General features: G+C 50.3%; 1 protein-coding gene across 3 annotated transcripts; it reads left to right on the top strand.

Annotated features, from left to right (window-relative positions):
* Nucleotides 1-327: 327 nt before the first annotated feature.
* On the top strand, nucleotides 328-14,628 carry LOC120663833. 3 transcript variants are annotated; one of them, XM_039942767.1, is made up of 7 exons: nucleotides 328-512; nucleotides 1,591-1,858; nucleotides 1,983-2,088; nucleotides 9,578-9,701; nucleotides 9,800-10,546; nucleotides 11,056-13,024; nucleotides 13,681-14,628. In XM_039942767.1, the coding sequence occupies exons 2-7, from the start codon at nucleotides 1,675-1,677 to the stop codon at nucleotides 14,094-14,096; spliced, it is 3,546 nt and encodes a 1,181-aa protein (XP_039798701.1). In that variant the 5' UTR covers nucleotides 328-512; nucleotides 1,591-1,674; the 3' UTR covers nucleotides 14,097-14,628. The 3 variants fall into 3 exon arrangements, with proteins under 3 accessions (XP_039798701.1, XP_039798702.1, XP_039798703.1); XM_039942768.1 differs by lacking the exons at nucleotides 328-512; nucleotides 1,983-2,088 and having other exon boundaries at nucleotides 1,729-1,858; XM_039942769.1 differs by lacking the exons at nucleotides 328-512; nucleotides 1,591-1,858; nucleotides 1,983-2,088 and having other exon boundaries at nucleotides 9,578-9,691.
* Nucleotides 14,629-15,296: the final 668 nt, after the last annotated feature.

Genomic DNA, 15,296 nt, shown 5'->3' with positions numbered 1-15,296 from the left:
TGGTGCTATTATTTTATTTTAGTGGTAAATAGACTACGTACCATCAACAATGACCGATGCACTTAGATACTTGCTTTTGTTTGTACGCGAATATTTTATCGATTACCGACAGACTTAACCTTTTTCTCCACGAATCTACTAGTAGTAGAATAATAATAAAGCAATAAACCTCACGTGAAATTCCTCCTCCTGCTTCGGCCCAAGCCAGAGCTCACACTGGATACGTGTCCTCCTGCAGCGGGCCAGCGGCTGCAACGGGAACCCCACGCCTCCCAAAGTCCCAAGCCAAAAAAACACGCAGAAAATCTGGTGACGCAATCGGCAGCCTAACACTCTCTCACTCCCAGCGCCAGCCAGCCCGCCCCGCCCGGCCGCCGCCGTTCCCTCCGCGCGCCCCTCCCCTCCCTTCCCCGCCGCGGCGCAACCGCTACTCCCCCTCCCCCCGCCCGCCCGCCCGTCCAGTGGAGTGCGAAGAGATCCGCCCGGGAGTGGATTGGTTCCCTCCTCCTCTGGTGAGCGATTCCTGCCCGAGCTTCTTCCTTCCTCTCCTGCGGCGCGCGGGATCGACGTCAGTTCGCGCAATGGGGGCCTCCCGGTCCCCAATCCGTAGTTCTTCTCCCAACAATTTCCCCGGGCTCGCTTTTCTGGAGCTCAATTTTCGGGGGTTTATAGTCGGGATTCGATTGGTGGTCGCGTTTTGTGGGAGAGGTGGCATTTTGCTCCAATTCTGCCGCCCTTGTGTCGGAGTTCGGAGAACTCGTCGTCGTTGATGTCGCTGCTGCTCTTCCATTCTGGTTCTAATAATACAGCGCGGTAAACTAGAAGGGTTGGGTGTGCTAGTGCGGTAGATTAGGAGTGGATGCTTTGCGATAGGATGCTGTTCATTAAAGTGTGTGCTTAGTTATCAGTTTTTACCGGGACCTTCGTTGATGGCAAGGTGCTTCTTGGGGGGATAAGTAATTGGATTGAATGTGGCATGTTGCTTTCTCTTTTTTTTCTTCTTTCTTTTCCCTCCCAAGGGTTTCTTGAATTATGACGTCAGTAGATTATTTCGCTCCTTGGAGCCACTAGATGCAGCTAGGGCTTCTGTGAATTGCGGAATGGTGAGCTTGAATGTGAGCTTTTCCAATGGTGTGATGTTTGTTTGGCTTGTTATCCGGCTCAGTTTTGGAGACCCGCCACTGGGTTGGCTACTTTCTCCTGATTGGGTGGGTGTAGCTTTTCATCCACAAGGTGATGGATTGGGCAGATTGGGCTTTGGAGTGCAGCAAATATAGACATCTTTAATTTTTGGGGGTCCTTTTTGGGCCCTTTCTGTTTGGTTCATCCTGTTTGGTTGCTCTCTAGGAAGGTAGTAACTATGCTAGCGTGTAGTTATTGGTTGGATAATTTCGTGCAGCAATGTGATGGATTGGTTACTTTGGGCAATGCATAGTTCACAACTCAGGCTTCTTTTATTACTTTCCATTTTTTGCCCTTCATTTGCAGTGTATCCACAACTAGTCCCATACAAGTGTTACACATCAAATGCCCTTTGATTTTGGGTGCATTTTTTTGTTTATTTCTGTACTAACAAAATCACCTTTGCAGATATTTCAAATGGAGTAGTCTCAGTCTGATATCTCAGAAAAAAGAGCATACCTATGCCGTTTGAGAGACTAAAAGACTACAGAGATGGCCCCATCATCGTCACCTAGGAGATCTCTTAAAGAGTTTTCCCACAAAAGGGGGCATAGTTTTGGAAGCATTCTGCCTGCTAAACCAAAGGATGACGAACTCATATTGTTCACTGACATGCAGAAACACGAGAGGGACAACTTCTTACTGGAACCAGCAGAGGATTTTGATGAATCGATCTGTAAGCTCATAAATACCATCCTTGTAATCTGCCTACAGTTATTGAAACATTGTGCTTCCTAGTGTGAACTTCATTATTCGATTGATATTTACTGTTATTCTTTGTTTCTGGCCCTGCATATCAGCAAAGTTAAGTTATTTTCGGGATTTAAAGCTTGGTGTCAACATAGCTGCACGGGGTGAAAACCGTGATTTGCTTAATGCTGATGGTGAAAGAAATGACTACGATTGGTATGCACACTTAATAGCACATATTTCTTTGGTTTGCTCCATGATTAATACGTATTTTATTTTGGCTAGCTTCAACAGATTTTATATGCTTAAACAAATATAGTTTATTGAGCTATGTGAGGTTCATATCTCTTGCTTAATACATTTGTTATGTTTAGTACAGATTGGCTATCGTCATCTCATGTTGAGTAGTTAAGCAGCGAGTTACAAATTGCTCAGTCTTCCGGTTAATTTGATGCTGTGGCTTACTGGTATATGTAGTTCAGGATATGAGATAGATGCTCGTCATCTTACCCTTGACATCAAATGCATACTCCTATAATCAAGAAATTTGCGAGCTAAACACATGATTTGAGAGTGTTGGTCCTCGCCATCAACCTGGAGCTGTGATACCGAAAGTAGAACACCCCTCACAGCGGGAGAGAGACAGTGACTGGGGAATGTTCCTTGATAATTCTTCCATGGCCTTTATTGTTGATTCCTCCTATTGTTTAGGGAGAGGGGTTCCTAACAATGATATATGAATGCATGGAAAGTAATAGAATCATATCAAACTTACACACCGATTATTTGATGTGCAAGAAACCTGTCATGCAGCAGCTTAGTCTGTGCCACCCCTATGTTTAGAGTTCATTTGGTGCGCCAGACCAACCATATGAAGGAATAAGTCTATGTCATCTCGGTCTTTGTGGGTCTCCACCTAGGACAGGTTTCAGTTTTTCTTTTGACCAGCATCTCAGACCTTGCATGGTTTTTGCTGCGTGGTGGTTGCTGCAGTTGCAGCACATTGGCATCTTAGACTAGCTTTAGCATCTAGAGGACAGCATCTAGAGGACAACAGTTAGGACCTAGAGGACAGCATCTTAGACTAGTCCTTGGTGTGTGTTTTGGCTGCCCTGCAGCCCTTATATAAAAGCGTGGCCATCCCCTCCCGTTGGAAGGCATGGCTTTGAGTTTGTGAATGAAGAAAAATCCAGAAAATTGCCCCAAGTTCATTGTCATCCTCTCAGCTCAATGAGAGTTAGAATTGAGCTTCTAACATCTGGTATCAGAGCCGTACTTTCCTGTAGGTTAGACATCTCCTGCTCTTCTCCCTCCCAAGCAGCAGCTAGCGCAGCAGCAGCTAGCGCAACAGGAGCAGCTAGCTCAGCAGCACCTGCTGCACCCTCTGCTCCACCTTCCTCACCCGAGCAGACGTCTGAGGCTGCGTCTTCTGAACGCAGCAGCCCCTTGGAGGCGCGTCATGTCCGACGCACCGTCTCAGCGCTCGGTCGCCTCGAGCGCACGGCATCAGCGAGATGCCGAGCTCGCCGCGGCAGAGGAGCGCAGGCGAGCGACGGCACAAGCCGCTGCAGCAGCGGCGAGGGCAGCCAGGCTGGCTGCAGCGGAGCTGGCGGCGGCCAGGGCGGAGGTGGAAGCAGAGGCGGCGGAGGATGCAGCGCGTGCGGCGGAGGTCGAGGTTGAGACCTTGCGCGGCAGCCTCAGCGGCTCCATCGCCGGCGACGCCACCGCCGACGAGGACTTTGAGGAGTTGGAGAGGGAGAGAGCGCGGGAGCGGACCGCGCGGTGGGCCGCGCGGTGGGCAGCAGCCCACCCTGGCGGCGCGCCCGGCAACGGTCCAGGGGCCCGTGTGCCCGGCGGCGGCCTGGACGGCGGCGCGCCCGGCGACGGTCCAGGGGGCCGCGCACCCGGCGGCGGAGGCCGCGCCCCTGGCGGCGGCCGCGCCCTTGGCGGCGGCGCGCAGGGCGGTGGCGGTGCTCCTGGCTGGGGTGCGCGCGGCGGCGCCCCCGGATACCACGGCCTCCAGGCGGTGGTTAGGGACGTCGGTCTTGGCGGTGGGTGGCCCACCCTCACCAAGACCAACTACGTCGAGTGGGCCGCGGTCATGGAGGTGAAGCTCCAGGTGCGGCATATGTGGGAGGCAGTCCGGTACGGCGACGTCGACTACGATGAGGATCGACGGGCGCTGGATGCTCTCATCGCAGCAGCCCCACCGGAGATGCAGTTCACGCTTTCCAAGAAGCGAACTGCCAAGGAGGCCTAGGACTCTATCGCTGCGGCACGTATCGGCAGCGACCGCGCCCGCAAGACCACTCTCCAGACAATTCGCAAGGAGTGGGAGAACTTGGCCTTCAAGCCAGGTGAGGATGTTGATGACTTCGCCCTCCATCTCAACACTCTGCTGCAGAAGGTGGTGCAGTTCGGCGACGACACCTACGACGAGGAGAGAGCCGTCGAGAAGCTCTTCCGCTGCGTCCCCGAGAGGTACAGGCAGACCGCTCGCTCGATCGAGTCTCTGCTGGACCTCTCCAACATGACGATCGAGGAGGCGATAGGTCGCCTCAAAGTCGTCGACAGCGACAAGCCACAGCCTCCCTCGGGAGGCATCTCCATCGGTGGGAAGCTCCACCTTACTCAGGAGCAGTGGGAGGCCCGGCGCGGTGACAGGAGGAGGGGGGAGCCCTCTTCCTCGACTGGTGGCCGCAAGCGCGGCAAGCCGCGAAAGGGGCGCGGAGGTGCCCAAGCCGGGGCACGAGGGCGCGCCGAGGGTGGCGCCCGCGGAGATGCTCATGGCGGCGCAGCCGATAGGCCCAAGGCGGCACGAGACGACGCCTGCCACAACTGTGGCAGGCCCGGCCACTGGGCCAGGGACTGCCCGCAGCGGAGGCGTGGGGGCCAAGCCCACGTCGCGGAGGCCCAGCCGGATGACGAGCCGGCTCTGTTCCTACTCCACGGGGACATGGAGCCGCATCCGGCGGCACCGCCTGCCACCGCTCTACTCCACCTCGACGAGCCGCGTGCCCGAGTCCTCCTCGGCAACGGCTCCGACGACGACAGGGTCGATGGCTGGTACCTCGACTCCGGCGCCACGCACCACATGACCGGGCGGCGGGAGTTCTTCTCCGACCTGGACGTCGACGTAGGTGGCTCCGTCAGGTTCGGGGACTCCTCTGCCGTGGAGATCAAGGGCGTGGGCTCCGTGATCTTCACCGCCAAGTCCGGAGAGCACCGGATGCTCACCGGAGTCTACTACATCCCGGCGCTGCGGAACTCCATCATCAGCCTTGGGCAGCTCGATGAGAGCGGCTCCCGCGTGGTGATCGACAGCGGGGTCCTCCGCATCTGGGACTACCGTCGCCAGCTTCTCGCCAGGGTGGTTCGAGGGAAGAACCGCCTCTACATCCTCGACGTCGGGGTGGCCCAGCCTCTTTGTCTTGCAGCTCGCAGGGACGACGAGGCATGGCAGTGGCACGAGCGCTTTGGGCACCTCCACTTTGAGGCCCTGAAGCGGCTCGGCGCCAAGGAGATGGTGCGAGGCCTCCCGTGCCTCGGCCACGTGGAGCAGCTCTGCGACGTCTGCGTGCTGACGAAGCAGAAGCGGCACTCCTTCCCCCAGCAGGCGAGCTTCCGAGCCAAGGAGCGGCTCGAGCTCGTGCACGGGGACTTGTGTGGCCCGGTGACACCGGTCACACCAGGAGGACGGCGCTACTTCCTGCTGCTCGTCGACGACCTCTCCCGCTTCATGTGGGTGATGATCCTCGGCAGCAAGGGAGAGGCTGCGGACGCCATCAGGCGTGCTCAGGCCGCTGCGGAGGCGGAGAGCGGCCGCAAGTTGCGCGTGCTGTGCACCGACAACGGCGGCGAGTTCACGGCGGCGAGTTCACGGCGTACTGCGCGGATGAGGGCATCCAGCGCCACTACTCCGCGTCGTACAGCCCGCAGCAGAACGGCGTCGTCGAGCGGCGCAACCAGACGGTTGTGGGGATGGCCCGGGCCCTCCTCAAGCAGAGGGGGATGCCGGCTGTCTTCTGGGGAGAGGCGGTGGTGACGGCCGTCTACATCCTCAACCGCTCGCCCACCAAGGCACTCGACGGCATGACGCCGTATGAGGCTTGGCATGGGCGTAAACCGGCGGTCTCCCACCTGCGGGTCTTCGGCTGCCTCGCGTTCGCCAAGGAGCTTGGCCACATCGGCAAGCTCGACGACAGGAGCACTCCGGGAGTGTTCATTGGCTACACGGAGGGTTCGGAGGCCTACCGCATTCTCGACCCGGAGACACAGCGTGTGCGCACGGCGCGCGACGTTGTGTTCGACGAAGGGCGAGGATGGGCGTGGGACAAGGCGGTGGACGACGGCTCGGCTCCGACGTACGACGACTTCACCGTCGAGTATGTCCACTTCGAGGGAGCTGGGGGAGTAGGCAGCTCTTCTTCGCCGAACGTGCCTACCCCGGTCCCTGAGCCTCCACCGACTCTGGCGCCCGACACACCGGCGGCACCACGCTCTTCAGCTACGACTCCGGCTGCGTCGAGTTCCTCGGCTGCACCACCACAGCTGGCGACGCCGCGCACTCCAGTACCGATGGCCACTCCTCCGGGCACGTCTACTTCGACACCTGCTCGTGCTGAGCACAGTCCGGTGGAGTTCCCTACTCCGCTCTCTCACGACGAGGAGCGCGTCGACGCGTACCACGACGGCGAGCCGTTGCGGTACCGTACGATGGAGGACCTTCTCGGTGATCAGCCGGTGCCGGGACTGGTGCCTCACGACCTGGAGGCGCAGTTGCACCTCGCGTGCGACGACGGCGAGCCTCGGTCTTTCGCAGAGGCCGAGGGACACGCGGCATGGCGTGCCGCGATGCAGTCGGAGATGGACGCGGTTGAGAAGAACTGCACTTGGGAGCTTGCTGACCTCCCTCGCGGTCACCGCGCGATCACCCTTAAGTGGGTGTTCAAGCTGAAGAGGGATGAGGCCGGCACCGTCGTCAAGCACAAGGCTCGCCTGGTGGCACGAGGTTTCGTGCAGCAGGAGGGAGTCGACTTCGACGATGCCTTCGCTCCCGTGGCACGGATGGAGTCCGTGCGACTCCTCCTTGCGCTAGCTGCCCAGGAGGGCTGGCGTGTCCATCACATGGACATCAAGTCGGCGTTTCTCAACGGCGACTTGAAGGAGGAGGTCCACGTGCACCAGCCGCCGGGGTTTGCGATCCCCGGCAAGGAGGGTAAGGTGCTACGTCTGCGCAAGGCCCTCTACGGCTTGCGGCAGGCCCCGAGGGCGTGGAACGCCAAGCTGGACTCCACGCTCAAGGGGATGGGCTTCGAGCAAAGCCCGCATGAGGCGGCCATCTACCGGCGGGGCAAAGGAGGCAATGCCCTGCTGGTGGGTGTCTACGTCGACGACTTGGTGATCACCGGCACCAAGGATGCGGAGGTGGCGGCGTTCAAGGAGGAGATGAAGGCCACCTTCGAGATGAGCGACCTGGGGCCTCTCTCCTTCTACCTGGGGATCGAGGTGCACCAGGACGACTCCGGGATCACACTTCGACAGACCGCCTACGCCAAGCGCGTCGTCGAGCTCGCTGGGCTCACCGACTGCAACCCAGCTCTCACTCCGATAGAGGAGAGGCTGAAGCTGAGCCGTGACAGCACGGCGGAGGAGGTGGACGCTACTCAGTACCGGCGTCTTGTGGGGAGCCTCCGCTACCTCGCCCACACACGGTTGGACTTGGCGTTCTCCGTCGACTACGTCAGTCGGTTCATACAGCGACCGACGACGGAGCACCAGCAGGCCGTGAAGAGGATCACCCGCTATGTTGCGGAGACTCTCGACCACGGTCTCTACTACCCGAGGTGCCCTGGGGCGGCACACTTCGTTGGGTACAGCGACAGCGACCACGCCGGCGACATCGACACCAGCAAGAGTACGAGCGGGATCCTCTTCTTCCTCGGCGAGTGCCTCATTAGCTGGCAGTCGGTCAAGCAGCAGGAGGTGGCCTTGTCTAGCTGCGAGGCCGAGTACATAGCGGCCTCCACCGCGTCAACTCAGGCGCTCTGGCTCGCTCGACTGCTTGGTGATCTCCTCGGCGGAGACACTGGAGCGGTGGAGCTCAGGGTGGACAGCAAGTCCGCTCTGGCCCTGGCGAAGAACCCCGTTTTCCACGAACGGAGCAAGCACATCCGGGTAAGGTATCACTTCATCCGAGGCTGCTTGGAGGAAGGAAGCATCAAGACGAGCTACATCAACACCAAGGATCAGCTTACGGACCTGCTCACTAAGCCCCTTGGGAGGATCAAGTTCCTTTAGCTTTGCTCCAGGACCGGAATGGTTCAACCCTCCCACAAGACGACGGACAAGACTTAGGGGGAGAATGAAGTAATAAGTCTATGTCATCTCGGTCTTTGTGGGTCTCCACCTAGGACATGTTTCAGTTTTTCTTTTGACCAGCATCTCAGACCTTGCATGGTCCTTGCTGCGTGGTGGTTGCTGCAGCTGCAGCACATTGGCATCTTAGACTAGCTTTAGCATCTAGAGGACAACAGTTAGGACCTAGAGGACAGCATCTTAGACTAGTCCTTGGTGTGTGTTTTGGCTGCCCTGCAGCCCTTGTATAAAAGCGTGGCCACCCCTCCCGTTGGAAGGCATGACTTTGAGTTTGTGAATGAAGAAAAACCCAGAAAATTGCCCCAAGTTCATTGTCATCCTCTCAGCTCAATGAGAGTTAGAATTGAGCTTCTAACACCATAGCACTACAGTTGTACTGTAGGCCCACCAAATATCGTGGATCTTTTATTATTCATTACTAAGCATTATGTTAATGTTTTGGACTTTCAGTAAAATTGGTGCTTTTGTTCTGTCTACTGAAAAATATTCTACCATGCCACTTACAAGGAATGGATGCTTCTACCTGTCATTGTATAATTGCTGGCTAGGCCACATAATTAGACTGGTTAGTCCCACATTTTCACTACTAGGTGCTTGATCAACGGATGGTGGTTACCAATCTGAGTACTAATAAGTAATAACTGATTGTTAGAACCTTTCTCTTGTTGGTTCTGCTCATTCTTTGCATGCAGTGAATTTTTATGGACAATTGAGTTCTCCCTTTTTCACAGATATGGTAGTTGTTGAGTAGTTGCTCTATGCCAAACATTCTCGTCTCTGCTGAGTAATGGTTTCTGATTGGTGTGTGATTCCTGTACACCTCAAGAAGCTTCCTGACCGCTTCCTTTTTTCCCTGTCAGTTCGTTTTAGATTTTCGTATCTGAAGTGCACACAGAAACTATTGCAAGGCTCCAACCGTATGGTGTACTCTGGCACTTGTAGAACTGCACCTTCCACATCATTTGTTTAACTTCTAGGCTTTTTGTGTTTTGTCCTGTCTAAAACAGTAAAACTCCAATTACCTATAGTTCTCGTGTCATGTTGGGTGGGGCTAGGGGCACTGGGGCAGTTACAGCTAGCACAGAAACCAGGGGCCCACAGGCTAGGGCTGGTGGCTGGGTCTAGCTTTACCTTGGTCATCAAGTTAGGGAATTTGGTTCGAGAAAAAAAAAAGTTAGGGAATTTGAGTTTCAACACAGTATCTCCTTCATGTCTCAAGGCTCAGGGCCTAAACCACCCACATTGTAACTTGCCTATAATTTTATTGGCTTTTTATATGTTGGATGTAAGCCATTACGTGCCAGCCATCTAACTTCTCGCTTAACAGGTTGTTGACTCCACCAGAGACCCCACTTTTTCGTTCATTGGATGATGAGGAAGACAAGCACATTGGTATGGCTCTTAGGGGCAGGACGCAGATTAAGCCGACGTCAATTTCGAGGTCATCAACCGTGAGTGCTTACCTCATGACAGCTTCCTAGTATTCAGAATTTTCAATTGACAAGACCTACCTATCAGGTGTGAATGTCTCCTTTCTGATTTTACACAGATGGAAAATACTCGAAGGTCTAACAGAAGCAGTGCAAGCCCAAGTAGGCTTAGCCCTTCACCACGCTCATGTAGCAGCACTGTGTTGACTAGGACAAGATCATCAAATTCATCTTCACGGTGCAGCCCGCCACTTACTTTACAACCAGCAACACTGTCACAAAGGTCTTCAACTCCAACTTCTAAGACATTAACATCTCCACGAAGGTCACCAAGTCCTGCTTCAAGGAGGATGAGTACTAGTTCAAGTGACCCAGTTTCAAACGGAAGAAGAGGAAGTTCGCCAGTTAAAGCCAGTCACAGGTCATCTTCACCGAAACTTCAAGGTTGGCAGTCAAATCATCCTGGTTTCTCTTTCGAAGCACCTCCGAACCTGCGCACTTCTCTGTCAGATCGTCCATTATCCCATTCAAGGGGTGGATCTCCTTCATCTTTCAGTGGATTGGACATGAACTGGAGAGGCAGAAGGCAATCTATGTCTCCTACTCCATCGAGAAGAGCCAGTTCTACCCACAGCAACAACCGAGATCATTTCAGTTCGTACAGCAAAGCATCCGCAACATCGTCTGCTGAAGATGACCTAGAGTCCATGCAATCTATACCAAATAGTTACTCCAGTAGCACAGCTCCAAGAAAGAACTTGTCAGTAATGAAATCCAGAACTATTGCATCACCTAAGAAGCCATCCAAGAGTTTCTCCCCTAGTTCTGCTCCAAAGAGGTCCTTTGATTCTGCAGTTTGGTTGATGGTAAGCATTGTTCTGTTTCTTTCATATTTGGTATGATGGTGTAATATTTGTTGGTAGGATCATCCTTAGTGATGCGCTTAATAAAGGTTGAAAAACCTTGCTGTGCTTATAGTTATTTTGTTCCTTTTTACTAATATCATTTTTACTCATTGTGGCAAGATGACCCACATTTATATTTAAGATACTTAACTTTGCGTGAAACTATGTTGTCATTGCTTTTGTTTCACATGATCCTCAGAAAACAGAGATGGTTTGTACTTTGCTGCTATTTTGTGGCCAGTGATATATTTGATCAGTTGTAATACTGGCTTCAAATGACCTTGTTCGTTATTACATATCATAAGTTGTTCTGTAGTGATTCATAATTCGATATAGCTTTTCTTGTAGAATTGCATTTGTTACACACCTAGACTGATTTATTTGTGCAGTGAGAACCCTTTCTCGTGTTTAATGCTTCCTTTTGGATTGTCCGTGATATAACAAAAATGTTATATGCACTCCTTTTCTAGGACCATCGTAAAACTCCTCAAGATAAGTTCAGGCCACTTCTATCAAGTGTTCCTTCCACCACATTTGGTGTTGTCAAAGGAGATGATATACCCTCGTCTATGTTGTCGCACAATTCCTCACTCGCAACAAGCAGTAATTTAAGCTCTGAGTACGGTGTCACTTTTGGCCCTTGTATGGGTAATGACCAAGATCAGAGTGATGTAGTTGGTGAATGCGAAACAAATCCTAGTTCAGTAATTCATGAGGATATATCTATAATTGATAAATTGGATGGGCTGAATGAAGGACGCAGTTGCCATCAGTGCACTTTATCAACTACTCAAAGTGGCCCAGAATCTCCAAGCTCAGTAAAATATGCAGAAAGCACCATAGAGGGCCTCAATACGGAAAGAAGTGGGACAGCTCAGACTTCATGTAATTTTGTAAGTAGTTATAAGGTTGGACACACTAAAATGGCAACATGCACTAGGTGCGGGAAGTCATTCAATGCAATAGAAGACAATGAAGAAGTTAATTTCTGTGAAGAATGTGCTTTAGTAGATGAGGTTCTTTTTGTGGACCCCAAGACACAGACTATGGAAGAAGGACATCAACAGGACCACAAAACTAAAAATTTTAAACCTTGCCTTGCATGGGAAGATCCTCATATAGCCTCAGATTGCATTGGAGATATCAAGAAGTCATCTCTTGACAGTCAGCTGGTGAATAATGAATCTCAAGCTGGTTGTCTGCAAAAGTGTCCTCAATCTCAGTCAACAATGGATACAACTAACAGGTTGCTGTCACAGCAACATGGGGAGAATGTTTCTCAAAATTTGAGGCCACATGATACCAGCGTCTCCCCACAAGGAGATAGCATTGATATTTCACCTTATCAATGTAGCGTAACTGTCTGTCAACAAAAAGAACCAACATCTGTAGTTGAGTGTGATATTTTAAGAGACCAAACTACCAAGCACCACAATGAGGTGTCGAAATGCCTGCTGGAGTCAATGTATGAAGATACCGAATTTGTCTCTGATACACTTACCATTGACAGTTCTCATAAAACGGGATCAGTTGAGCATCTAAATATGAAGGCTGAAAATACTGAGGGTGCTGGGATTTCAGTACTCTTATTGCAGAAGTCAAGCAGCAATAAATGGCCTGTCATAGAAGGGAGAACCTTATCTGCTACCAATGTTCTCTGTTCAGAACCCTATTATACAAGGGACAGTGTCAGTACACAGAAGCGTACCACTGGATGGGACAGCTCGTCAGCTGCTTCTTCCATTGATCAAGGGTCTTCAAGGCAATCAGTACATCTGGAGCGCCTTAAAAGTAGTAATCATTATGACTTTGAGAAGTCTCAAGTAAGTAGTACTGTGAGTTGCCAAAGCATTGCATCCATGTCAGATGTGTCAACCAGCATTCGTTCAGTTTCAGTTTGTCCTCAGAGTAATGCAATTGTAGATATTGGCTTCCTAACTGACAATTCAGAAAGCAGTGCTTCAAGAACCATGAATTATACTGAGGAACTTGATGAGTCTTCTAAGTACACTCTCTCAAGCGCTATAGAGTACTGGTCCGCTGCACAGGCTATTGTTAATGACGGTGGCGATTCATTTGGAGATGTAGCAATTCAGAACCAAAGTGCAGGTGGGAAGGCTCACAAAGATAACATAACTGCGAACTCATGTTCATTAGATATCAAAACGCATAGAAATATCCCACTATCTTTGCCTCCAGAGGAAAGTTGCATACAAAAAACTGAAGAAGGTACATCTTCCATCACTCGGTGCTATTCAGATGGCACACCAGAACATCCAGATGATGAGTGTGGCATTGATAATCAACAAACACAATATGAAGCGGTTCCATCTTCTAATGAGGCAAATAGGTTGGATGATGGTTGTGTCTCTGTAATCTCTGAGGAGGATGTATTGATTTCTTCAACAGAGGATAGCACAATGGAGCTTCCTGGTAATGGTATGTATTCATGACTTGCTAACTTTCATATTCACTTGTTAGCTCCAACAAGTTCTGTGTTTGTCTCGTACTTTCAGTATTCTTGCAAGTGACACATATTGCAATTTATTTTTATGAACATGTACAGGCATTTGATAAACATATTTTCAGTGCTTAGGCTCCATTTGGCATTCCAGTGACTTTTCAATTTTTTGAATAGCACTTATTTTCTTTTCTCAAGATTGCAAGGCAGATGCAGGCTGCTAGTGCTATCCATGTAAAGGCCTGGCGGTCTTTTATTAAAGAATAGCACATGATTAGAAAAGTATGTTCGTGGCGGAGCACTTGGTATGGCAAGGTGTGGCCACTGCCACTCAGTATGTATTTAACGTGTGTGTAATTTAAACCTCAAGGGACATAGTACAATCTAATGAGAGGGAGGGAGGGATGAGCTGTATGGGCAGAGATAGCATGCACACCTCACACTTGTTTAACACTTGGTATCAATAGTTTAATGCAATATTTGTGTGCTTAAAAGTCTACCAACTAAGGTCAGTAACGCATTTCTGTCTATCCTCCCTGTAGTCATGCTGCAAGTCCAGCACATTTTCAATTTGAATTTGATTTAGTCGTGTTTGGCGTCTGTTAGTTAACACTGATTTATGTCTGACCTGTAGAAAAATCACCGGCTACAGTTCGGGAATCAAGGGAACAAACTCAGAGATGCTTCACTTTGGAAGAGGCTACTGATACAATTCTCTTCTGCAGTTCCATTGCTCATGACATTGCATACAGGGCTGCAACAGTTGGGCTAGAGCGAGAGCAGCAATCAGAACTTGCTTCTGCTCCTTGCCCAACAGTTACCATGGTAGAACAATCCATTTCAAGGGGTGATAGTTCACTGCAGACACCCAACAGACGAATCTCAAGACATCTGAAAAGATCAGAAGGGGGAACTGTAATAGAATCTGCCAAGTTGGAAGTTGTCACTAAAGATCCTGTATCTGTGCGACCAGTTCCTGAGCCGTTAAGGACATCGGAGAGCATGAAGCCTCCAAAGGTTGAATCAAAGTGCAACTGTGCAATTATGTAGAGCTTCCTATCAACCCAAGGTACAAGACACTTATGATTGTAGTTGAAATCCATGGTTGCTACTTATTTGTGCGCAAGCCAGAGACACATAAACGAACCTACACCCACCTGTTTCAATCAGCATCAGCAACCTGCAAAAGATTGTGGTAGTGGTGCATTTGCTCTTTTTTGGGGGTGATAAGGTGACGAGCCATTCTTTTGTAAATTCTTGCTTGTCCCTTTCTCTCTCCATGTTTACTCCGATTTTACTTGTCAAGTCGTCCAGTTTTAGTGTTTGTGCCCAGTGCATGAATTTCAGTTCCTCGCAAGGAGAGGAGTGAAATTTTTGGTTCAGATGTTTGTGTTCATTTGTGTATTCTTTTGCGACGAATGCAGTCGTGCCTTGTTATGCAGTCGTGCATTTGTGGAGTGCACCCAGTCTGTTTGCATACCTGACAGGGAGTACAGCGCAAGTTTAGGTTTTGACTCAAATGTAAGACAGTGTATCTATATATTGACATAGGAAGTTGTAAATGTATATTGGTTTGTCTAAATGGTGTTGGCGAAAAAGTAAAACCAAATGAAAATGTTGTGTTAAGCATATGCCATTTAAATTCACAACTGAGCACCTTGGGCAAGTTAAATTATGAAATATTCAGTCATTGGATATATTGTGCTTTTGAAATAGCTTTTTTTAGAGACGCTCAAATTCTTGAAAACATTTAGTTTGAAAAAAAAAACAAATAGGACATGCGTAGAATTTTTTAAAATTATTACTTTTATAAACTAACTGATTTTAAAATATATTTGAATAATAACACCAATTATCAAACTCTTATAATTGTGAAAATTCAAAATCGTTAAATATTTTTGGCCCAAGGAATTATGGGAGCTAACGTTTTGAGGCTTTTGAGTTTTGACACGAAATTGCTCACCATTGCCAAATTCCTAACCTAATAGCTTTCGATACATTTGACAACGAAGTTGGCACAACTATTCACCTAATCAAGCGCCTCCATTCAACTACTCTAAAGCGTTATCCATGTCATTACATCCAGTAAGCGCAAGTCCGGAATAACCTTAAAATCAGTGGCCTATCTACTCGTTGAAATCGTGAATAACCTCAAAAACCCTCTTTACAGTTTTCGTAATATTATAAATAAAAAGAAACACAAATCCGGAGGATGTGGTGACATAAAGCGTACACAATTTCAATACCAAA

This window comes from Panicum virgatum, chromosome 3N (assembly GCF_016808335.1).
Source record: "Panicum virgatum strain AP13 chromosome 3N, P.virgatum_v5, whole genome shotgun sequence".
NCBI lineage: Eukaryota > Viridiplantae > Streptophyta > Magnoliopsida > Poales > Poaceae > Panicum > Panicum virgatum.
Note: the sequence above shows the minus strand (reverse complement) of the source record. Positions and strands in the feature narration are given on the sequence as shown.